Source organism: Typopeltis vanoorti, chromosome 16, assembly GCF_054136105.1.
Source record: "Typopeltis vanoorti isolate ZY-2024b chromosome 16, IOZ_Tvanoo_1.0, whole genome shotgun sequence".
In the NCBI taxonomy this organism is placed as follows: Eukaryota; Metazoa; Arthropoda; class Arachnida; order Uropygi; family Thelyphonidae; genus Typopeltis; species Typopeltis vanoorti.
In genome coordinates, this window is record NC_143564.1 from 42,353,882 (window position 1) to 42,379,917 (window position 26,036).

The window sequence follows — 26,036 nt, forward strand, 5'->3', positions numbered from 1 at the left end:
CAGAATATGATAGTACTGCATGAAAAATTTACACCCTTACTAACTTCCTACACAATTTTTCTCCAAATCAGTCTGTTACCTGTAAAGACTCCAATATTATCAGGTCTTATATTTCTAGGTCTTTTTCCTGCCAATCTGGCAGAAAACACTTGTTTTGCTAATCTTTCCACAGTAGTCATGATGTGGCTGAATCATAGCCTTAGAAAGAGCATAATAACTTCTCTGTCTTTACTTGTTAGCATGTTTTTCAACATCCAATATCCCTATACCATTATACAAGTTAGAGTAGTGGTCCTAGTACACAGACCTGAGGTACTCCACTAGTCATTGTCATTCTCCTAGATTCCACTCCACCTTATACTACTCTCTGGTATATGTCAGCCATTCATGCTACTAGTTTCTTATCCATTCCCATGTGCTCCAACTTTTGTAATAGTTTTTCATGTGGTATTCTGTCAGATGCCTTCACAAAGTCCAGCAATATCATGGTGTAGCCATTTGCTTTATCCACTTATGCTGTCACTTTATTATAAAATGTGAGTAAATTACTAAGACAGGATCTACCTTTACAAAGCTATTTTGTCCTCTATAGACTATTGCATACCTATCTACCTAATGTTGAATTTTGCCTTTAACCAACTTTTCCAACATTTTAACCACTCCAGATATATTAATTGGTGTGTAGTTTGCTACCAATGTCTTGGAGCCACCTTTATGCAATCTTTCCCTCTTTCAACTCACCTGGAACCCTGACATACCTGAGATGAAGTTGAACAACTTCATCAGAAGCAATGTCAGTTCTCTTGCACATTCACATTGTACATGGCCTGACATGTACAATTTTGAACTACCTTTTTGAATTACAGTGAAGATGATCTGCAAGTTTTAAATCAAAATATTTGGTTATTTACATTAGTAATGAGCATCTCATGTGTACATGATATTACAGTCTACATCTATGTCACTGGTGCTACTTGAAACTAGTTTTTTTTTAAATGCTTTTATTCAGTATATAATTATATATATAGTTCATCAAAACTTAAAACAAGGAAATTACAGCTTTCAGTGTTGATTTTAATAGTTGTCTGTTGTATTTAAGGAATTGATAATCGCTTATGGCAGCAAGCTAAACTGGATAACCCTGATCCTGCAAAACTCTTGCCCGTTCCCATGATTGGTTTTAGTGAACTGCAGAGGAGACTAAAATGCCAGGAACAAGAAAATAAGCAGCATCAAGAAAGATTAGATGTAATCCCTTTCAGTTTTTTTTTTTTTTGTCTATTAATGAACAGCGAATTAATGAATTATAATGAATATTAACACTAATATAGTCAGTCACCTTGAAAGTTTATTTTTCACTTGGTTAGACTATAATAAATTTAGTTTAATCCTTTATCCAAGTGTGAGCAAACAAAAAAGTTTGCGCCTGAAAGTATCTTCAGGACTGGGGTAAGGTAGTACAACACCATGCAAGTCGTTGCAAAGGTGGAGCAAGTTAACATCACTCCTATCTCAGTATCTCCCATAATGCAAAACGCATCTCCTTGCAGATATGTATAATGTTATGCATTCAGGTAAGGGCCACTACCCAGATTAGTTTCGACCTTTATTGAGGTCACTTCAGTGGGAGCCAGGCCCAAGTGGAGATACCAGACAGAAGCATTAGCAAGGTCATCTATACCTATAAGAGTTGCCAAACGATGTGCCACCTTAATTACTCTGGATTTAGAGAAAGATGTTGAAAGTTTACTTTTCACTTGGTTAGACTATAATAAATTTAGTTTAATCCTTTATCCAAGTGTGAGCAAACAAAGTTTGCACTTGAAAGTCTCTTCAGGACTGGGGTAAGGTAGTACGACACCATGCAAGTCATTGCAAAGGTGGAGCAAGTTAACATCACTCCTATCTCAGCATCTCCCATAATGCAAAACACATCTCCTTGTGGATATGTATAATGTTATGCATTCACGGAAGGGCCACTACCCAGACTAGTTTTGACCTTTATTGAGATCAGGTGCAAACTTTGTTTGCTCACACTTGGATAAAGGATTAAACTAAATTTATTATAGTCTAACCAAGTGAAAAATAAATTTTCAACATCTTTCTCAAAATCCAGAGTAATTTAATAAAAAGGTGGCACACCGTTTGGCAACTCCTATAGGTAGAGACGACCTTGCTAATGCTTCTGTCTGGAATCTCCACTTGGGCCTGGCTCCCACTGAAGAGACCTCAATAAAGGTCAACTAGTCTGGGTAATGGCCCTTCCCTGAATGCATAACATTATACATATCCGCAAGGAGATGTGTTTTGCATTATGGGAGATACTGAGATAGTGAGCTTGCTCCACCTTTGCAACGAGTTGCACGGTGTTGTACTACCTTACCCCAGTCCTGAAGATACTTTCAGGCGCAAACTTTGTTTGCTCGCACTTGGATAAAGGATTAAACTAAATTTATTATAATATAGTCACCATTTTTAGAAATTACTGTGATTAGCTTTATTTTCTGAAGACTTTCAATAACTGGTCTCATCAGCTCTAGATTCCAAGGTTTATTGTATGCCACTTAGCTACAGCATAATTCATTAATTTTAATGAGATAGGTGAGAAAGAGCATAAAAACATCTTGAAATTCTTATCTCTTATTTCTTAATTCTTATTTTTATCTTTTGTTTGATCAAAATGAAAATAAGCATACTTCAGTTTACCTACTTCCTAGTTTTGCTAGGTTAGGTTAGGTTAAAAGTGTTCTCACCTCCTAAATTTTAAACTCAACTTACTGATGTTTTTTCCCATTTTATGCATTGTATACCTTCTTAAAATAATTTGCTGGAGAATTTATGGACTTAACCATTAAACCACAAATTGTGTTGTACATTTAAACCTTCAGATGTATATGTATAAATCATCCACAACCAGCTATACAGTCTATGAAGTGTACCTGTTGATTTTTTTTACACACAAATTTATGTTGATTGTGTTTATAAAAATGCAAACTTTTTGTTTAATACTATATAGTCAATATACTCCTAAAAGTACATGTCAGAAATTTGTTGATGGTGATATAACTAATAATAACGCTATTATAGATATTCCGGTACTGTATGTCTACTAGTAATATACACTTGGTTATATTATAGTCTGTAATTGGATCGGTTAGTTTTCATTTGGTTTCCTTGGGGGAGACCATATTCCTACCATGTTTTGGATATAACCCAGAGGATCTCCTGGAGAAAAACCACCATGCTCCACCATGGTAAATTTAAAAAAGAAAGACTGTTTTTAGAATCTGCAACAGCACTCAGAAATCAACTGAATTCAAATAAATATGGTTGCATAAAACTATTTATATAAATTATTTTGCATAAATCATTCCTTATTCAGGCTTAACTCCAAATAAGGAATAAGGTGCTGTGGACCAAAGGCTGCAGCAGAAGAATGGCAGGCTGACTGCAGACAGTTTGCCATAAACCCCTACGAACTCGGAGGATCCAAATAGAGAAGATGCTACTGCCTTTGGAGCACAGGAAGCAGTTGGGAAATATGCAGTGTGGTTAGCCAAAAAGTGTTCTCACCTCCTAACTCTCAATATATTTTACAAGACAGGAAAGCTGGGATTAATGGAAAAGGAATTGGAGAAAATCAAATGGGATATAATTGGTCTTGTGGAAATGCATTGGCCAGGAGAAGGAGCTATAGACTTAGAAAGCAGAAGATTGTTCTACTCAGGAAGATATGATCATGTCCACAGAGGAGTTGGCTTGCTAGTAAAAAATACCCTTATAAAATCCATCACAGCCATTGAGCCACACGGACCAAGAATGATTTTGATTAAAGGAAGAGGGGATATACATAAAAATAATTTAGATCTATGCACCAGACCATTCACATGATGAAGAAATAATGTCTTCTATCACAAACTACAAGACTTCATGAACTAAACTAATAAAAAAGATATCTTAATAATCATGGGAGATTTCAACTCCAAAATAGGGAAACACTCACCAGGTATGAAGGGTGTCATGGGTGGATTCGAAATAGACGAGAGAAATAACAGAGGAGAAAAATTACTTGAATTCTACAAACAAAATGATCTGTTCATTTCAACACTCAATTCTACCACAGGCCTTCCCATAAATATGCTTAGACATCACCGGATGGAGTCGCCGAAAATTGTATTGACTACATTTTAATAAGAAATAAATGGAAAGAATCGGTCCAGAATGTCAAAGCCCTGAAAAGCCTGATTTTGACTCTGCCCATGATGCCCTCTCAGCAAAGATAAGCAAAATAAACAAAGAACATATAAATAAATTATATGAGAATACCATAGAAACAGAACAAATCACAGGAAATGTAACAAATCAAAATAGTCGAAAATATAACACAAAAAATTGGAAATTGTGCACTGACAAAAAAACACAAAGGATTGGCAGAACTATATAAAAACAAGAAAAGATCATGAAATAAAAATTTAGAATCATCCTTTAAATTTCAGAAGGTTACATTAGCTTAAATTAATGTCAGAAGTGCTATGAGGACATGTTGGAGATTTAATGAAATATTTTCAGCACTGGGAAAGGATTAAAACTAATTTTAATGCTTCCAATATTTTGTCTCAGTCACTGAGACATCTTCAGGGATTACAAATAACTTTTGTAAGAACACACTCAAATGCAATACACTACTAAGTGAAACATGTGGGTGACTCAAGTCCTATCTAAGTGGTGTGCCCTCTATGGACATTTGTAGGTGGCCTAGGATATAACGTGGGATCTCTGATAATTAAAGTTTCCAGATTTTGGGAAGTTTTATGCAACCATATTTATTTAAATTCAGTTGATTTCTGACTGCTATTGCAGATTCTAAAAACAGTCATTCTTTTTTAAATTTATCATGGTGGAGCATGGTGGTTTTTCTCCAGGAGATCCTGTGGGTTATATCCAAAACATGGTCTGCAAGGCCAGATCGACCATAGTCATGATTGCAGATGTATGATTTGTGTTCTTCTAAATGGATGGTTGCTAATCTGCCTGTTTGTCCAAAGTAAGCCAACTTGCAGAAACAGGGTACTCTATATAGTCCAGGCACTGAGAGAGAAGGGAGCTGATCTTTGGTGGAACTGATAAGGGTAGTAAGTTTATGGTGGGGCTTAAACGCTGTTTGGAGGTTGTACTCTTTTAAGGACCAGGCTATTTTTTTTTATGTGCCGTGGATGTAGTGTATGGTGATGGCATTTCTGAAGTCCTTCTGAAGAGATGGCCAGGAAATGGGGAAGGAACTGATTATTTTTTTAATTCTGTAATCGCTGTAGCCATTGGAAATTGGAAAGGAAGGTTTGTATGTGGTTGAGTTTGGTTGAAAGAGGGGTTCCACTGGAAAAAAAAACTTGTGAGCTCTGTTGGTTTGAGTTTTGGTAATGCCATATTGTTGAGATGGGGTGGTGGTGGGAGAGTTCTTTAATGTATCTGCCTGTGTGAATAGGTTTTCTATATACAGAGAAGAAAAGGTTACCATTATTAAAGCGTCTAGGAAGGGTAAACTATTGTTTTCCTTTTTCCATTGTAAACTGGATTCGTGGATGTAGACTATTGAGGTGACTGAGGATGGAGTAATGTGTCTGGGCCATGAGGCTAAATAAAGAACACATCATCTACATATCTTAGCCAGATAAACGGTTTGAGAGGGGCTGAGTCTATGACTCGTTTTTCAAAATTTTCCATGTAAATAAATGGGGGGGGGGGGCATAGTGGTTCCCTCTATCTGCTGGTAGATTTTGTTCTTCCAAGAACAAAATCTACAAGCATTGAGGTTTGCCACCAGAATTGATGGCAAAGGAAAAGAGTGCTAGATATCAGAAGGAAAAATGTTTCTTGAGAGTGATAAGGTGTCATTTGAAGGAATATTGTAAACAATGAGGTGATGTCAAAGCTTACCAGTATGTCTGTATTATTTAAAGTTAGATTTTCAATTAAGATTTTAAAATGGGTAGAGTTTTTTTTACATAGGATGTGGTAAGACCAGTGAGGAGGGTCAGAGAGTTAGCCAGCTGCTTTTGACAGTTTGTAGCAAGGTGCATCAGTGGCATTGACTATAGATCTAAAGGAGTAATTAGGTTTGTGGATTTTTGGTAAACTGCATATCTTGGGCGGGGATGAGAATTGAAAGATTTGTGTTTTTTCAATATCTGGCAGCCAGGAGGATACTTTTTTAAGTAAGGTTTTTTTAATTTTTTAACTTGAGTTTTTGTGGAATCCTGTTTCTAGTGGGATGTAGGTAGCTCAGTCTTGGAGAATAATCTCAATTTTTTTAAAATTCTTTTATTATATTCTGTGACATTAAGGATAACTGCGGATAAGGGTAGCATTACCCTTATCCTCTCTGGTGATGATGATGATGATACTTTTTTCTTTCTGTAATTTTCTGAGGGCAGCGAGTTGTCTGGAAGATAATTACTTTTTTGGAGGTGAAGATGTTGGCGACGTTAAGTCTGATGTTATTGGGTGTTTCCAGCGCTAAGCGACAGATTTCACGTTCAATCTTATACATTATATCTAGCACCAGCACTTCTTGTGGCCGAGGCACTGGAGAAAAACCACCATGCTCCACCATAGTAAATTTAAAAAAGAAAGAGACTATTTTTAGAATCTGCATAAGCACTCAGAAATCAACCAAATTTAATTGAATATGGTTGCATAAAACTTCCCAAAATTTGGGAAACTCTAATTATCAGAGATCCCATGTTACATCCTAGGCCACCAACAAATGTCCACCTAGATAGACTTTAGAGTCAGCCACGTGCTTCACTTAGTATTGTATCTTATTTGAGTGTGTTGTTACAAAAGTTATTTGTAATCCCTGAAGATGTCTCAGTTACTGAGACAAAATATGGGAATCATTAAAATTAGTTTTAACCCTTTCCCAGTGCTGAAAATATTCTATTAAACCTCCAGCATGATAATTTAATGTCACTTATCTGAAATCTTCATAATGAACTAAATATGTGCAAAATGTAAAAATTTAGGTTTTTACAATTAAAATAAAAAATGTAGGTCAAATTCTCTGCAATTTAGAATTTTTTTAAACTTAGTCTTTCAACAAAATTGAGTTTTACCCAAACAAGTAACTTAAACTGCAAATTGAAGAAATACTGTATATAGTTCAGTATTTCTTCACTGAAGTTTTTAGGTTACTTTTGATTTTAATGGTACAGTCAGTACATATTTAGTATATTATGAAGATTTCAGGTAAGTGAAATTAATTTAAGCTAATGTAACATTTTGAAGTTTAAATATTAATTGTGGATTTTCATTTTTGTAATTCCACACTCTTGTAGTTGTTAACTTTGTCTCCCATCGTTGTTCGCATTTGCACTTTTTCTTATTATTTTCTGGGCTTTATGTATGGTGATTTCTTTGTTTTGTGTGAAGAGAGTCCTGTAGTTAGAATATTTACCCTATATTCACTATAGCCAACCTTGCATACCATGTCTCTGGTCCCCAAGTGTTTGCTGTTGTCATCATCTACTGCAGGGATGGCCAACCTATGGTGCATGTCCCAAAAGTTGTGCATTGGGTGATTAGAAGCACATTGTATCCAAATGATAGTAATAATATAAAAGAAAAAGTAAGCCTATTTATGCAAAACGTATTAACTAAAAAACAGTTTGTAGGAAAAAAGCTAAAACTTAATTTTTTTTTAGCGATTTTATTGTTTTGTGCACATCTTTTGCGCATTAACTCCAAACATTAAAAGCTCTCAGCAAAATTAAAACAGACTCAACAGTCTCATCAAAGTAAGTAATGTTTATTTTGTTTTTATATTAAATCAGTATAAATACTCAAGAGTTTCAAGAGTTGTATGACACATCTGAACTCGTACATGAAAAAATTATTAGCACATGGAATGTAAAAGGTTGGCCACCCCATATCTAACATATAATGAAAAGTTTTCTCATTTTGCTTATTGAAGAATAGTATACACACAAAACTAGGTTCATCTGAGTATCCTAGTTAGTTTCACTTCTGACAGATGATTTCATCCTCCAAAGAAAAACTGATATGCATTGGATTCTGCGTGTATTCTGGAATGCCACCTATCCTTAAATTTAACTAGTAGTGAAATATATTCCTGGTAAAGGCATGTGGTTGTGTAGCAACTTGAAATATCATGGTTTAGACAATACTTCCAAGTATGACAGCTTCACAGATACATACAGGGTGTTCGGGATAAATTTGACAGTTTCGTAAGGAAAAAGAAAATCTTCTTTGTATCTATTAAATTTAATGAATTGACAAAAAAACATTACAGGCAGAGTTAATTACAATACTATCAACAAGATTTACTCAAAATAACCACCATTAGCATCGATCACAGCTTCAATTCTGCTTCGGAACCTCGAACAAGCTGATGCTACAGTCTCCCTGGGAAGGGCCGCAAAAACTGTTTTAATTTTATCCATTAACTGGGCTTTTGTATTACTGGAAGTGCAATTGGTGTCTTTTTCAACTGCGCCCCATACAAAATAATCCATGGGGTTAAGGTCTGGGGAGTTTGGAGGCCAAACATTTGGACTGGTGAAGTCGTAGAAATTTTCAGACAACCATTTTTGACTTTTCCCAGAGGTGTGGCAAGGGGCCGAATCCTGCTGCCATACATACGGCCTACCATTGGCTACCCTTGTTATCCAGGGCTTGACTACAGTTAGCAACTCCACGAACAAAGCCCGAATTCCAATGCCAGGGTTCTTCAACACCTGTTCCTGCAGATTTGCTTGCGAGGAATTCTGCTGTACGAACGCAATCAGATCGTCTGCTAGGGATCTTTCTTCTTGCTACATCCTCATAGTCACCATTGCAAGTCTCTAGTTCATGCCTGATTGTTTTTACTGTATTCAGGGAGCATTGGGCAGCAGTCGTAATATCCTTATTTTGATGGCGGGCACGAATCATCATGATACAAGTTATTCTCTTCCATGATTCAGGTGGGTTCCAGCTATCCATCCTTTCTGACATCTTGTATATGAATGAAGAAGGGTCCAAACTTTTAAATGAAGAGAAGTGTGTGTTAATACATGTAACTTACGGAAAAATATAATTAATTATAAATATGTCAAATTTATCCCGAACACCCTGTAAATGTAGTTGCCATTGGCAGCAAATAATTAAGTCTCCTGAATTCATTTATGTCCCTATTCATACTTATGAACATTCCACAACTAACATTGCTGATTTTCTAACATCAGTGCACAAATTTGTGTGAATTTTGAAATCAATATTATTCCTTTATTTTCCCCATTTCCTGAATCAAAAATTTTGTTACAGAATAAATGAACAGAAAAGTGTGTGTGGAATTTTTGGGAAGGAAACTTGAAAATATGATCTGTTTCCACTTAAACTATCCAATACCAAGTTAACCAGATTTTCTTGTACACAGATAATTGCAGAAGATATTGGAGAGTTACAGAAGATGCATTCAACTACAGTTGCAAAGATAGCAGAGCACAAGAGAAGGCATTTAGAATTGGGTCATAGAGTGCTGAAAGTGAGTATTTTCTATTTTGCCAAGTATTAAAAAATAACATTGCAGCAGAATTGCATTTATTACTGTTATAATAAAAAGCATTGTAGATATCTGCATAAAAATACAGATATCTGTATAAAATACACAATTGTATTTTTATGCAAATATGTACAATACTTTTTATTGTAGAGAGCTGCATCATTATAACAAATAGCCTTAGTTCTGTGTAAGTGTTTTTAGAATACCATACTGTTTAGCTCGATGATGATGTGATTGTTTATGTAGGTATCACCTTGTGTATGTTGGTTTTCTGTAAATGGAAAAAAATAGTTAACCATCTGAAAGGCAAGTGACTAATGTGACACTCACCTACTGTGAAGTGAATTTTGGGATGTTGGCTGTTTAGGTAAGTTACAAAAGAATCCAAAGTGTCTTGCCCCTTGGACCAAATGCAAACTCATAAACAAAGTGTAACACTAAGGGTTTATATGTAGCAGTAGTAAGTATTTTGTTCTTGAAGTGGACCATGTAGAAGTTAGCTGGGAGAGGATCATTGCATTACCATTAATCTGTAGATTTTTCCTTGCCAAGTAATCTGCATCAGTGTTGCCAATTTAGCCTTTTTGGAGCTAGATCTAGCTCCTTTTTTTCTTTTTTAGCTCCAAAAATTTTAATTTAGTACCTAGCTTCTTCAGAACTTGTTTCAGCTCTTTTTAGTTGTCTTTATAATCTATACTTAAAGAAATTGTTTTAAGTTTTCCAGATATTTGAATTTGATAACTTTCCACTCGCTATTGTAACTACCAACCAGTGTAGTTACAATAACACTGTGCAACTGCATTATCAACCTTGAAGTTGATAAAGCCGCTATAAACTTCAAAGCAGTAGACTGTTGGACTATGTGACTGACTGACATCATTGTATGTTTGGTGCGAGTATCATACACGTTTCAAATGCACAATGATGTCAGTCAATCACATAGCCCAACAGTCTGCTGCCTTGAAGTTGATAGCGGTGCTACAAGTTAGTCTGTTGCACAGTGTTCTGGTTGGTAGTTACTATAGCGAGTGGGAAGTTTTCAGACTGATTGTAAAGAGTTGCCATATCCTTCTTCAAAAATTTGGGAGGGAGTGATTGCGAATGGGAATGTTTAGTAAATGGCTGTGTGAAGTTCCCGCTAATGCTATAAAAGGCCACTGTAAGTTTTGCAGATGTGATATAGCTGCTAAATATTGTCAGCTTGTAAAGCATAGTGAAACTAAGACACATCTTGCTACAGTTCCATACAAGGCTGTTTCTATTACAAATACTTGTTAAGAAGTCTGATGAAACTTGAAAGCAGCTTAGCATTATTTCTTTATTGTCACTCATCATTGAACAGTTGCAGTCATGTAGTACATCTTTGCAAAAATATCATCCCAGACAGTCAAATTATGCAAAGGTAAAAATGTACTTAACTAAGTGTTCTGCAATTGTAAAGAATATTCTAAGTGAGCATTTTGAAGATCTAATTGCAAATATTAGAGATGGAAATTTCAGCTTGTTAATAGATGAATCAAATGATATCACAGGGATTTGAGGAATTGCCATCATTTATTATAACAAGAAATGCAACACAATTATGCATACATTTCTGATCATGGTGGTTGTAGAAAATTGTGATGCTAGTGGTATTGTGGCTGCACTGAAAAAAGAGCTATTGACCAAGAAACTAGACATTAAAAATCTCATTGCAATTGGTATACAGACAATATGCCAGTGTTGTGGTTGGTATCAATAACGATGTTTATGAACAGCTGAAGGCATATATTCCCTCCTTAATCTTAATTAGATATGTATGCCATTCATTGTAACTGGCAATGTCTCACTTGTGCAGAATCTCTCCCAATAAAATTAAAACTTTTTGTTGCTGAAACGTATAAGTGGTTTTCACATTCTTCTTCAAGACAAGTAGTATACAAAGAGCTCTGTCAAACTATCAACGAAAAATGATGCTCCTCTGAATGTAAGCAGCTGTGTAAGGAGGTGGCTCTCCATTGAACCTGCAGTAGACAGAATTCTCAGCCAGTGGTTGGAATTAAAAACTCACTTTGAAGTCATAAGTGTGACTGAGAAATGTTACAAAGCTCAAATTTTGTGGGAGATGTAGTAAGACGAAAGGAATCTGTTGTACCTTTTAATTTTGCATTCTGTTCTAGTTCAAGTTCAGCAAGTTAACAATTTTTGAATATAACAGTGCAGATAAGACGAGATTATTTGAAGACCTTTCTCATTTGATTTGCTCTGTTGCTAATATGTTAGTGCTACCTTCATCCAGAGTTGACCCTCTAGAGTCAGAGATTGATGACAATTTGGATCCCAAACCAAATCTTGGTTACAGATTTGAAAGAAAAATTTTAGAGTCGATGATACAAAAGAAAATAACACAAAATGATGAGCACAATCTTAGAAATAGAGCAAAACAGTTTCTTCTTGGTCTCTTCAAACAACTTAAAGAAAGGTTGCCTGAAAACTTAAATATTTTAAGAATGATCGCTTCTTTTTCTGATGACAATACTCTAAAACATATAAAAGAACCTATTACTCCCATCTTAGAATAATGCTGAAAACAGAAAAAGATGCTGCTGAATATCAGTATAATACTATCTTAAATAAATGGATAAATGGACACTGAGCTATTCTGGGCTGAAGTACTAGAATACAAAGATGTATCTAGAATGAATCCATTTAAAGAAATTGCTCAGTGTTCAATAAATTTATTAATACTGCCAAACTAATGCTGAAATTGAACGAATTTTTAGTTCTAAGAACGTAGCTAAAACTAAATTAAGCAACAAGATGGAATTGCCATTGCTAACAGCTATTTTGTCAGTCAAGTATGGCCTCAGGCGTAACAAGTGCTGTAAAGATTATCATTTACCAGCATCTACACTGAGTAGTATTGGAATGAAGGCCACATATAATAAAGCTGAAAATCTAAGTAAAAAACATGGGTCAATTAAGCACAGAAGACCACTTGGAAGATGTCTTTAGCACTTAAATGCAAGTACCACTTCATCTTGAGTAAAGTAAGTAACTGAAAAGTATCTGCTACTACTTCTAAAATTTTAGCTTCAAATTTTTATTTTCAACTTCTTTTTAGCTCTTTTTATTAATTTTCCTTTTGCAACAGTGATCTGCATACATAGTATATGTGAATAATTCAAAGATATCGGGGGTGGGGTAGTGTTTATTAAATCAAAAGTGTGCATGAAGTTCCCTATGATTCAGCATACTATTGACAGAAAGGAAGAACTGTTAACATCTGCCTTGAAGAACATAAAAAATACATTTATGCATTTGCTACCATTATTATGGCAAGTTTGGACTGGTAGACCACACTTTTGACACCCCTTCAAACAGGATTAGATGGAAGGAAACCAATGTGCTGTATGGAAGTTGTTACATGTCAGAAAGATTATTTTTAGAATCTGCAATGGCTATGAAGCAGTCTTGTAACTTTAACAAGTATGGCTGCATTAATTTGCCAAAAATTTGGGAATATGTTATCCTAACATCAACTCCTATACAATTGTAATATTTTTTTTTTGCAACTTTAGAGGGTGCCAAATTAGGACTATAGATCTTTTGTCAGTTACCATTTGAATTGTTTCACTTACTCATTGTTGCATGAGTAAGTGAACTGTATCATGTTGTTTTGCTCTGAAGTTGCTGGTTTGAAATCCAGTGAAATATAAGCCAGATAATAAACATCTTTTTATAATTTAGTTTGTTTGTTGTTGTAATACTGTTAAAATAATTGTGAATAATCCAGTAATTAAGCTTGTCTAGTAGATTCATGCCAAACAATTACTCCATTAATGCTTACTAAAACAATAGGTGCATATCACATTATGAAAACACACACTCATAATAAAATATAATAGAATAAATACAGTACACAAAGAAATAATTAAACACCAGATTAAACAAATGGAGATGGATATGACTGGTTAAGTGGATAAGAGAGTGGCTGCTGGACAGATATCACAAAGAGGTATATGTAGGGGCAGAATCTAGGTGAAAATAGGTGATTAGTTGGTGTGGTGCAAGATTCAATACTGGGACCATTGCTGTTTAATTTGTACATAAATGATAAAAGGTTATTTGCTGATGATGCAAAATTAGAGTCATAATTAATCAAGGTGATGTAGAGAGCTTGCAGGATGATTTAAATAGACTGTCAGTAGGGGCAAAAGATAATGGCTTTCAGTTTAATGTGGAGAAATTTAAAGTTATTCATTTTGGGATGAATAGATTACAAGCAATGTATCACATTGATGGCACTGTATTCCAGGAATAAATGAATCTAGAGATTTAGGGGCAGTGGTAAACTGAGAGTTGAAGTTTAGAGGACATTGCTAAGGTTGACAAGGTAGCCCATAAGATCACTTGGTTATCTATTGAAGAATGCATTAATGATGAATAGAGATAAGGAAGTAGTTATTTCTCTTTATAAAGCCTTGATATGCCCACATCTCAACTACTGTGCTCAAGTCTAGTCCCCTGGGTTTCTTGGGGATGAGGAAGCAGTGGAGAGGATTCAGATACGAGTGACTAAGATGGTGATTAGCCTGTGGAATTTTCCCTATGAGGATAGATTGAAGGTGTGTGAATTGCAGAAGTTGGTTGATAGGAGAAAAAGAGGGGATATGATAGAAACATTTAAATTGTTTAAAGGGTTTTATAGGATAGATGCAGGGGAAATGTTTCAGCACTTGGCTAAAGGGACCAGAACAAGGGGTCATCCCTGGAAGTTGAATAAAAGTGTGGTTAGTAGGAGTGCGAGGACTAGATTTTTTGTTTGGAGAGTTGTGAATGGTGGAATGGGTTGCCAGAGTGGTTGTGAGTGCTTTGTCTGTTAATGGGTTCAAGGAGAGGTATGATAGATTGTGTGGATAGACTGGGTCTCCTATGATGAGGCTTCGGACCGCATGAAGGTGCCTGAATAATAATAATTTTCATATCATTCCAGATGGAGGCTAGCAACTGTGTACCTTTGCCATATTGTTGAGAAGGTGGGGATGATGGAAAAGTTTATTGTATATGTTTACCTGTCTGGGTTTTGTTTTCTCTAAACTGAGAAAGAAAGGATGCTGCTAGACAGACGTGTGACCATCGTCATCAAATTCCTGATATGTACCCTCAAAGGGTATACAGGATATGATAGTGCTACATGAAAAACTTGTATCAATACTAACTTCCTATCTACAATTTTCCTCCAAATCAATCTTTTAGCTGTCAAGACTCCAACATTATCAGATCTTATATTTCTGTCTTCTAAGGCAATTTTTACTGTGTCAGTCCACCTATATCTTGGTTTTCCTCCGGATCTTCTTCCTGCCAACCTGGCAGAGAACACTTGTTTTGCTAATCTTTCCTTTCATATTTTGTTTAAGTGACTATACCACCTGAGATTAACTCTGCTTACACATTCCTGGATGCTAACAATATTAAGTTCTTTCCTAATATCCTCTTTTTTAATATGATATTGCTACTGATGCCATCGTTCAGCCCTCTAATCTTTCTCAGGACTGTCATATCTGTGGTCTCTAGTCTTTGGTCAAGTGTTTTATTTCTAACCCAGCCCTCAGATTCATAAGTTAAAATTGGTTTGAACACTGTCTTGTATACAGCTAATTTAGTGTTTTGACTAATTTCTCTCTTATTCCATATAAATTTATTCAGTTGACTTCCTACCATACCATACCAGATTTATTGATTCTGTTGTCTATCTTGATATTTAATTTACCATTTTCACTAAAAATCGTGCCTCAGCAACTGTAATGTTTTTACTTGTTCTATAGGTTCTCCATTCACAATGCAGTTGATATTTTCAATGCTTCTGCCTATTTTCATTGTCTTTGTCTTGTTATTGCTGACCTCCATACCAAATCTATTACAACAGTTATTCAATTTAGTCAGAGAATCTTGCAGACTTGTACTGGATTTATTCAAAAGTTTAACATCATCTGCATAAAGTAAAGAGCTAAGATTAAGATCTCCAATTTTGATATCAGATTTAATACCACTTTCCTTCATAATGTGATCCATATAGATAGGTTCACATGTCTATGCAGAAACAAAAAAGAAAGCCACTAACAGAGAGAACTGGAAGGACATTGTGCTGCACCCTCTTACTGAGGAAGCTACGTGAAAAGAGAGACAGATAATAAATAACAGAGGGGATAATGTACATCCTTGCTGACACCAGGTTTAACATAAACCATCTTCCTGTACTTAAATTCTAACTGCTGACTTACAAACCAAATAAAGACTAAGTATTGCTTGATATAATGTTCCATTGACACTGTACAACTGTAGCATTTTGAATAGCTTTTCTCTTGGTGCCTTGTCATATGCCTTTTCCAGATCTGCAAAACTTAAATAATTGTTATATTCCATGATTTCTCAACCATTTGTCATAAAGTGAAAATCTGATCCTGACAGCCTCTATTTGGCCTGAATCCAGCTTGTTCTTCACCAAGCTCTCTTCCGCAATCCTTCTCAAACATTTCTCGAGTATACTTGCATAAATCTTACTGAAAACCCAGTAGGGAAATACCTCTATAAATTTCACATTCAGTTCTATTACCCTTTTAATATTATGGGTACTATGAAAGCTGTACTCCAATCATCTGGAATTCATCCATCTGTTCTGGCCTTCTGAACTATGCAGTGCAGCCACTGTAAAACTTTTATACCTCCATACTTTAGTATTTCTTGTCGAATGTCATCTACTCCTGCTGCCTTTCCATATTTCAGGCCTTTTATGGCTTTTTCTACTTATGGCTTCCTACAGAATACATATTCAAGTATAAATATGTATTCCTGACTGCATGCCTGTTGAGTGCTTTTTACCACTGTGCTATCACTGCTTGTTTCATTTAGAAAATTTTCGAAGTAATTACTTCATCCTTCAAGGATATATTTTTCTCCTGTTTTCATGTCACCTTTATCATCTCTAATTCCTTTTACAGCACTCTTTCCTTCATTTCTGAGCTGCTTCAACAACCTCCAGAATATCTTGCCACCTTCATGATATTTATTTTCTGTTCCTACCAAGTCTTCCCATTATTTTTGTTTAGCTAGTTTTACACAGTGTTTAGCTTTCTTGCATTTGTCTGTATTCTTTATTTGCCAGGAACTTTTGGTAAACTTTCTTCTTCTCCTTCACTGCCTCTTTAAATTCCTATGTCCCAATGGAGTCTGATTTTTCTATCCTTGCAGACAACCTCACCACATGCCTCTCTCTGGCTGAATCAGTCAATGTTTTATTCAGGATTTGCCACTGAATCTCCAAGGTTTGGTTCCTGTTCTGAAACGTTTTCATTTTTTCTTGAATAATGTTTGTATATTTTAGTCTACAGACCACATCTGAGAGCTACTCAACTTTTATTCCCTTAAAAACACTCTTTTCAATACGAAATTCAATTTTACCCTGCTCAAAACTAAATGGTGATCACTTTAAACTGAGAAAGAAAGGATGCTACTAGACAGACGTGTGATTAGAGTATCTAAAAAAAAAAAACATTATTTTTTTTTCTTTTTCTGTAATGGCCTGGATTCTAGAGTGCTGGTTGTTGAGGAAAAAGCTTAATGTGCTGAGCCATATAGCCAAATAGGTTTGAGAATCACAATATCAAAAGTAGAATTTTCAAAATGCTCTCTATAGAAATTGGCCAGAAGGAGGGAGAGGCTATGAAATACCTCCTATTTGTTTAAGTATAAGAAAATTAAATGAAACTGTCTGAATTTCATCTAATATGAGATGCTTGTTCTGGAATGCCAATATCTTCGAAAGTCTCATGCCAATAAAACAAGGGATATTTAACACAGATTGATACTTTTGCCTCCCCTACTGGCAAAGGCTTCTCAATTTGATGCTTGTGTGTTATTTGATTATATTATGAATTAATTATTTGAAACAAGATATGATCTTCTGTAACTAATAGGCTCGGTTTGAAAATTATGGATCCACCCCTTGATATTTCTGCAAGAAACATTGATACTCAGCATAGAAAAAGTATGATGTTCTCTAACTTGTGCATTTTCAAACTGCTGGCCTTGATTGGCTGAGGGATTAGCACATGTGGGACAGCCACCATGATTATTGAAAGCATGAAGTGGCTTGAAGTTCCATGTGTGGTCTTTAGAGCAGGACTAACCCTCCACCTATCATGGTACTAATATTGACATACTGATAGTCTTAGATTTTTGTGGATAAAATAAAATAAAAAAATAAATCAGTACAGCCATTTTTTTATTTTGCATCATTACTAGCATCCCGTCAACAAGTTATCTTCCAAATTAGTCAGTTTGTCAGGTCTCCAGTATGGTTGGAATTAAATCTGTTTAGCTAATCTTTCCTGTCTCATCTCTTTAAATGTTATATATCATATATCATGATATATAACATTCAAGAACACATGACCATATATCATGTGTTCTTGAATGCTAACATTAAGTTCCTTTCTGTATCTTCATTTTTAATATCATTCTGCCATTCATTGATGGCATCTGTTCACTTCATTTTTCTCAGAACTCTCATATTTGTGATTTCACTTATTTGATTATCTGCATTATTTCTAACCCAGATAACTCAGATAAGTTAAAATTAGTTGTAACCATCATGTAGATTGCTAGTTTTTAGTGTTTCAACTAATTTCTCTCTTATGTAACATTATTTATTCAATTTACTCTCCATCATACCAACTTTGTTTATTCTATTAACTGTTTCCAAATGTAATTTTCCTAAAAATTGTGCCTAACTGAAAAGCATTTTACTAGTTGTGTAGATTTTTCATTGAGAATGCAATTAATGTTTTCTGTCATGTTCCTATCTGTCATCATAGTTTTGATCTTTTAATTGCTGATTTTCATACCAAACTTCTTCATTTGATCAATTTAGTTAGTTGTAAAGGCTTAAACTTGGTTAATTTAGAAGTAGACCACCATCTGCATTAAATTTTTAATTGAACATATGTGATTTTGATGTTAGCATTAATGTACTCCTTCATAATGTGATCTATACAGATAATAAGCTAACAGCACACACCCTTGTCTTATATCTGATTTTACATCCAACTACCTTCAATTCTGACAGCTGGCACATCTCAAGTATAGGCTCTTTTTTGTCACCTTATCATATGTTTTTCTCCAGATTAAAAAAAAAACAAAAAAACACACAGATTTTTTGTTCCATTCTCATGCTTTTCCAACATAAAGAGTAAATATCTGCTCTGACAACACCTATTTAACCTGAATCCCCAGTTTTTCTTTTGCTATCTTAGCCTCTTCTCAAATATACTAACAACAATTTTATGTACAACTAGGTTTCTGTGGTTAAGCAGCTCTGTGGGAAATTTTTGTTATAAGACCACGTATGTTTTATTAAAAATAAGCAATTAAAATGCAACAAGTTTCATGTGCTGTGAGACACATCATCAGAGACAGTGCCACATGAAAATGTTTTACACAACAAAAGCCTATTAACAATTAATTGCACATATTAGATGTTTTTGATAACTTCATAACTGTTAAACAATTGGTAAACCAGAATACAAATGATAAATTCGTTACTGTATGCATGTTAAAACATTGCTAGTTGTTACTATCACATCCTGTGATATCACACGTGCTGTATCCTAAGCTTGTGGCAGTTAAATTTTTGATGAAAGCAGACCATACTTGAGTTAAAATTAAGCCTTGATTTTTATTGCATTGTGTAGGGATCCTAAGCATTTGAGGCTTCTTTAAATTTTCTTGTGAAACAGTTATAATATATATATGATATTTTTTTTGTTGTCTGAGTACTTGATGGCCAGTAGTGGTTGTATGGAATGACAGGCCTGATTTATGATCTCTTCTTTTCTCGACAAAAAAAACCAGGTGTCTATGAATATCATAGACACCTGGACATCATGACAAGACAAAAAAACAGATGCCTGGTTTTTTCATGTGATGATGTGGAGGTTTTGGTGGATGTAGAAATATTGATTTTTTTTTCTTCGTAAAGGTAAAAAAGCCACTTTCATGTTGTACTTGCGGAGCCACTTTGTCTGTGACATTCTTGATGTAAGGCAGCATGATTGCATTCTTGAAATCTTGTTTAAGTAAGGGAGTTGCAGGAGATGTATTAAGAATTTTCTGATCGTCTTGGGTTCAAAACCATTAAGCATGAGGTTGTGTTTCAGATAGTGCAGTTCTTCATTCCTTTTAATTGATGTGCTTGATATATTGTATGTCCTGTTATGTAAAATTTTAATTATGTCTATCTTTTGCAGTGGATGGTGGTGTGAAGCAGCATTTATAATCTTCCCATTGTGATAGGTTTTTTGTATATAGAGAAGGATAACCTTTTTTCCTCTTCATTTACTTTGACAATGATATCAAGGAAAGGTAATTTTTTGTGCTGTTCAAGAGTGAATTTTATATTGGGATGCAAGTTCAGATAATCTTTGAAAGCAATCAGCTCATCCACTATTCCAGACCAAATGACGAATGTATCGATGATATTTTCGTCATTTGGTAACGTAACCAAACTTAACCAAACCAAAGACTGGCAAAAGGGGGGGGGGGACCCATGTCAAGTCCTTTTTGTTTCCAATATTTATCTTGAAATATGAAAAAGGTGTTTTCCATACAGTGTCTGAATAGTCATACAATGTCCAACGGGAAAAGATTTACAATTAGATCCACTGTGTCATTTCTGTGTACATTGGTGAAGAGACTGACTATAACAAAACTTGCTAAGATGTTTGAAGGTTCTATTTTTATATCTTTTACCTTTTCATTGAAATATAAACTATTTTTTTACATATTCTGTTTTTCCTGTGTGTGGTGATATCATGTTTGACAGATATTTCACTAAGTTTGAGGTAGAAGAATCTCATCTACCTACAACTGGTCATAACGGAATATCTTTTTTGTATATTTTTGATGTGCCATAAATTCTTGGTTGCAAGAATTTATGGTGGTATAATATGGAGAAGGTTCCAAGAATTGGAACCTTTCTGTATACAGAAAACCTACCACAACAGGAAGATTTTTAAATGCTGCTTCACACTACCATCCATTGCAAAAGATAGGCATAATTAAAACTTTACAAGACAAGGCATACAGTATATCAAGCACGTCAATTAAAAGAAATGAAGAACTGCACTATCTGAAACAGAACCTCGCATTTCATTTTTGAACCCAAGACGATCAGAAAAATTCTTAATACATCTCCTGTAACTCCTTTACTTAAACAAGATTCAAGAATTCAATCATGCTGCCTTACATCAAGAATGTCACAAACAAAGTGGCTGCTTTCTCCATGAGTACAACATAAAAGTGGCTTTTTTACCGTTATAAAAAATATCAAGATTCCTACATCTACCACAACCTCCTCATCACCCGATGAAAAATCCAGGTGTCTATGAGATTCATTGCTCTTGTGGCATTTATTACGTAGGCCAGACCAGAAGGTCAGGAGAGATCTGCATGTCTGAACTCATAAAAGATGTCGAAAAAAGAAATCATAAATCAGGCCTAGCATTCCACATAACCACTACTAGCCATCAAGTACTCTGGCAACAAACAAAATGTCATATATTGATTATAACTGTTTCACAAGAAAATTTAAAGAAGCCTCACAAATGCTTAGGATCCATGCACATTGCAATAAAATTCAAGGCTTAATTTTACATCAAGTATGGTCTGCTTTCATCAAAAATTTAACTGCTGTGGACCTAGATACAGCATGCATGACACCATAGAACATGATAGTAACAACTAGTAATCTTCCAACAGCATACAATATCGAATTTATCATTTATATTCTGGTTTATCAATTATTTAACAGTTGTGAAGTTATCAAAAACATCTAATATCTCTAATTAATTATTAATAGGCTTTTGTTGTGTAAAACTTTTATGTACCACTACCCCTGATTGATGCAAGTCTTACGACGCACGAATCTTGTCTGGTTTTAATTTACTTATTTTTAATAAACTCCTTATTTATATTACAATGTGGTCTCAATACCAAAAACTTAACAACAATCTTATGTGGAATATTAAGTACGGAAATTCCTCAGTCATTTTTAAATTCAGTACAACTCTCACTATAGCAAGCCCGCAAGGACCAGGAATAATTTGACTATAGTGAATTTTTTTCTGAACTGTGTCATTATGCCTTTGAAGTTTCAGAAACTTTGAAACTTTTGCCTATGGGTATTATGAGAGCTCTATTCTTCTCATCTGGATTTTGACCTTCTGACCAGTTTATGCAGTGTAGCCACTTTAAAACTCCATGTTTGTGCATTTCTGATTGAATATCATCTACTCCAAAGGTGCCTTTCCACATTTTGAATTTTTGATGGCTTTTCTACTAAGTTTTGATATGTACTCTTGATTCCAATCATCTTGAATGTTTTCTGCCACTGTAACTATAACATCACTGCTCGTTTTACTTTCCAGTCTATTGAGGTATCACTCCTGACATCCAGATTAACTTCAGCGTTTGTTACATTAATCATCCTTTTACCATACCTCTTCCTTCATTTCTGAGTGTGTTCAACCTCAAAGAAAATTTACCACCTTTGGAATATTTATCTTTGATCTTCTAAAGTTTTCCTATGACTGTTGTTTAGTTACTTTTAGCTTAATTTTAGCTTTTTAATTACATATCTGTATTCTCTTAGGGCTCTTGCTTGCTTACTTGCTAGGAACTTTCAGTGTGATTTCTTCTTTTCTTGAACTGTCTTTTTATCTTCTTTAGTCCAATGAAGGACTGACTTTTAATCCATAGACAATTTCACTACATGTCTAGTTGAACCAATCAGTATTTTCTTCAGATCTTGCCTGAATGTCTAAGTTTGGTTCTTTTTACAAACTCTTTTTGTTTTAAACATTGTTCAATATTAATCATATAAATTCTTTCCTGATATCTTTGTTTTTATGGTTTACTTCCCTAATTTTCCTAAGAACTTCTCATATTATTGATTACCAGTTTTCATCATACTGTTCGTCACCAGTCATTGATCAAATGCTTGATTTCTAACTGCTTTCTGATAATAGAAACATAAGTTAGTAAAGGGGGGGGGGGGCTTACATATTAGTGACAGGGAGAGAATGCTAGTTCATCTTCATGAACTGAATAATGTAAAGAATCGTGAGATTCAGATTCTTCTTGTTGTGAATGTGCTACTAGTGGATATTGTTAATGCATCTTCACGGAATGTTTTCAAATAGATGCGAAAAGTATTTAGTCACTGTGTCTTGAAGAAGCCTCCCCTTAATGCATCCTCAAGGGAGGTTCTCTTCCTGGTGGAATCTTTATAATAACAATTTTCATGTTTAATTTGCCATCTTGACTAAAAATGTTGTGCACAGTTGGCTGAAATTTGTAACTCTTCTATAGTTTTAATCTATATATTTTCATAACAAATTTTTGACTGGCAGCAAATTTATCTAAAATTAATCTTATTTGAATATCAGGTTTAATAACATTGTCATTAATAATGTGATCTCTATAGATTAAATGACAGTAGAGATAGTATCCAACTCTTCCAACACCTGATTTAACATTAAAACATCTTCCATCTGTATGTTCTTCAGTTTTAACTGCTGATTTGCAACTTATAAGTATTAATATTTATCACTTTGTATAAGGTTTGGACAACATCTCAAGTTCCCCAGGCAGCCCTTTGCATTCCTTATAGACTGTTTAGAGGTTTTCTAGCTTTGATCTCTAAACAACTTTTGGATAGTATTTTTCCTTTTCTTCCAGAATTTAGACTAAATCTGTAATTCTGCAGTTTGCTGCTATGAGATATAGTATTGCTTTTCTTTTATATGCATATATGTCATGTGTGCACATAAACAAACACATTAGCATTTAATCCAGATTGACCTTGGTGTGAAGATTGAAACATTGAGTAATTATACTTGTTTTATTTCAGATTAAAGCTTCAATTTAAGCATTGTATTAGTCCTCAGATGTTTTTTTTTAACATGTAATAAATATTGAATTATTATAAAAAAATTACTGGGAAAATTGATGAACAAGCTGGGTATCGATCAAGCAGAGTTTAGGACAATACCAGATATATAACCCAACAAATGTTAAGAAATAATGGAAATATCATATGGATCTTAATGTATGTTGATTTTGTAATCTTGATGAAGCATATGGTAAGGGGAGGGTCAGTGCACTGACTATGAGTTAAATGGAGTATAGAATGATACATAGCTTATACTTAAGTTAGAAATCAGTAGTTCTAATTGTAGAATGCAAAGGAAGATGCTTAGAGTATGAGGCATAGTTGTATGCTATCACCCTTGCTATTTATAATCTGTATGGACCACATTATTGATGGAAGTGTTTACACTATGTGGATGACATTAATCTCTTAAATAAAACCAGTATAAAAATATCCATAACTCTTTTACTTAGCATTTATTTATTTTTATATCAAATCTACATACAAAAGACTCCAAATCCTATATAATATTAGTGTCATGGCAGAAAGTTGGGAGAAAAAAAGGACAGAGTGAAGAATGGAATGAAAGGGAAGAGGAAAGAAGAGTTGGTTCAGTAGGACTAAAGCTGGACAGTGAATGAATGAATGTTGACCAGCAGCTGCTTGTGATCTTGGAAGAAAATTGAGGATTGATAGTGGTCAGTTCAGCAGAACATGAAAATATTTATACAAGAGATATAAAGAGATTGCAAGAAAGGGTCATCACTTAATTTGAATATCCACTTCTGGATACATCAAGCATTCTTAGAGAGGTTTCAGGAGTACCACTCCAAATGTGTGAGTAATATACCAGGGTTGAGTGGATATGGGATTTATATAGTGCCATGATAAGTAATGTAATGAGCAGAACACTGCATCTAGTTTTTCAAGGCTGAAGCGATTATGGCTATGATGAGTTTGTGCCAGGAAAGACTAAAGGTATAAGTCAACACAAGAAGAGAAATCTGCTCTTGTTTACAGAACTATGTACAGGAAAACCTTGCTTAATGCGAATTTGATATGAATGATAATCAGTTCACTCGAGTAAGTGAAATGATACTATTTCTTACTTTAAGTGACTGACTAATCAGTTAATGCAATTTTTTTATGTTATGTGAAATTTTTTGTTGCCATCTGCAGCAAGCAGTAGCACTTTTCAATGTAGCAGCAGTGGCAGTGCGGTGGCTGGTGACACTTGGTAGTTGACTCAAATTGCAAGTGCACGTGCAATCTCTGCTCTCTTGCTCAATCACTTTTCCTTCATTTTGTTTTAATTTAGATACCTATAAGGCTTTATTATATTCAACCCCTGATATGGAAAAGAGAAAGATTGATAAAGAAAGCTGCATTAATAAAGGAGCCATGTGGCAGAAGGTCTTACTTCACTGTGCAAATGATTTCATTGGTTTTAATAACCCAGCTGATAACATTATAAAGAAATCAGCACAGTTGGAAAAGAACTGAGATTTAATGAACTTGATAATGAAGATGTGAGAAATTTGCTCGATTCCCATTCAGAACAGTTAAGTGAGAATGATCTCCAACTAGAAGAACCAGCGTGCATATGAAAAAGATAAGGAGTGCAAACAAGAAGAGAACATTACAAGAAAGAAGCTAACTGCAAAAGAACTTAAGCTAGTTTTCAATTGTAATAAGGTTTTTTTTTTATTATTATTATGGATATATATATTTTTCTTCGTATATCTTAGTTATATCTTATCAGGCAATATGCCTTAAACATAATATTTTATCTTGATATTTTCTTTCTTATTCTATTTCTACCTTAAGTATTCTTTCTTATGCCTGGGATCTCCAGATATTTATTTGTTTGAAGACTGTGCCTCTGAAATTCCCCTATAGGCAAAAGAAAGCTTTCATACCCTAGTAGAACAAATAATCATTTATATCCTATCTTAGCCAAGTTTCACTTTTTATCTTAAATCACTACTAATCATTGGGGTTCTGCTATCAGGTCCGAATAGTGTTTTTTAAGATCAGTGCATTGCAAAAGATTGAATCGGGCAACTATTTTTATCAACAATAAGTTTAATTTCTGGTCTAATAATTGTACATATCACATGAAATCACAAGATTCATATATGAAAGGTAATTCTTAGTCTTTCTCAATCACTCAACTTGGTTTCTCTTAAATTCTTTCGCACTTACTTAGTTAGACTTTCGACAAGCATAATTTATATTACAACTGTCAGGAAGTTATACACATAACATAAATTCATTAGGTGCGCTTGACATTCCTAAATTAGCATCAGTCAAAATACAACATACATGTATACAAATATATCTCTCAGAATCTCATTCCTTTCAAACACTTAATCATAATCTAGGCAATTATATTCATACTACCCACCTCATTGAGTTTCAAGCATTCCAGTGATATGATAGCAGGAACATACTCTATCATAAAATTCAATCACAAGTACACATATAATTAATTAAAAAATTTCAATA

At 34.5% G+C, this 26,036-nt stretch overlaps 1 protein-coding gene across 1 annotated transcript in view; it reads left to right on the forward strand.

Moving 5' to 3' along the window:
• The window catches only part of Nup54 (nuclear pore complex protein Nup54), a 166,128-nt gene that overhangs the window by 104,581 nt on the left and 35,511 nt on the right, over positions 1-26,036 (forward strand). The window contains exons 8-9 of the mRNA XM_090406142.1: positions 1,100-1,248; positions 9,434-9,541. Coding sequence (XP_090262268.1) covers positions 1,100-1,248; positions 9,434-9,541 — 257 coding nt within the window. The remainder of the gene's footprint in view (positions 1-1,099; positions 1,249-9,433; positions 9,542-26,036) is intronic.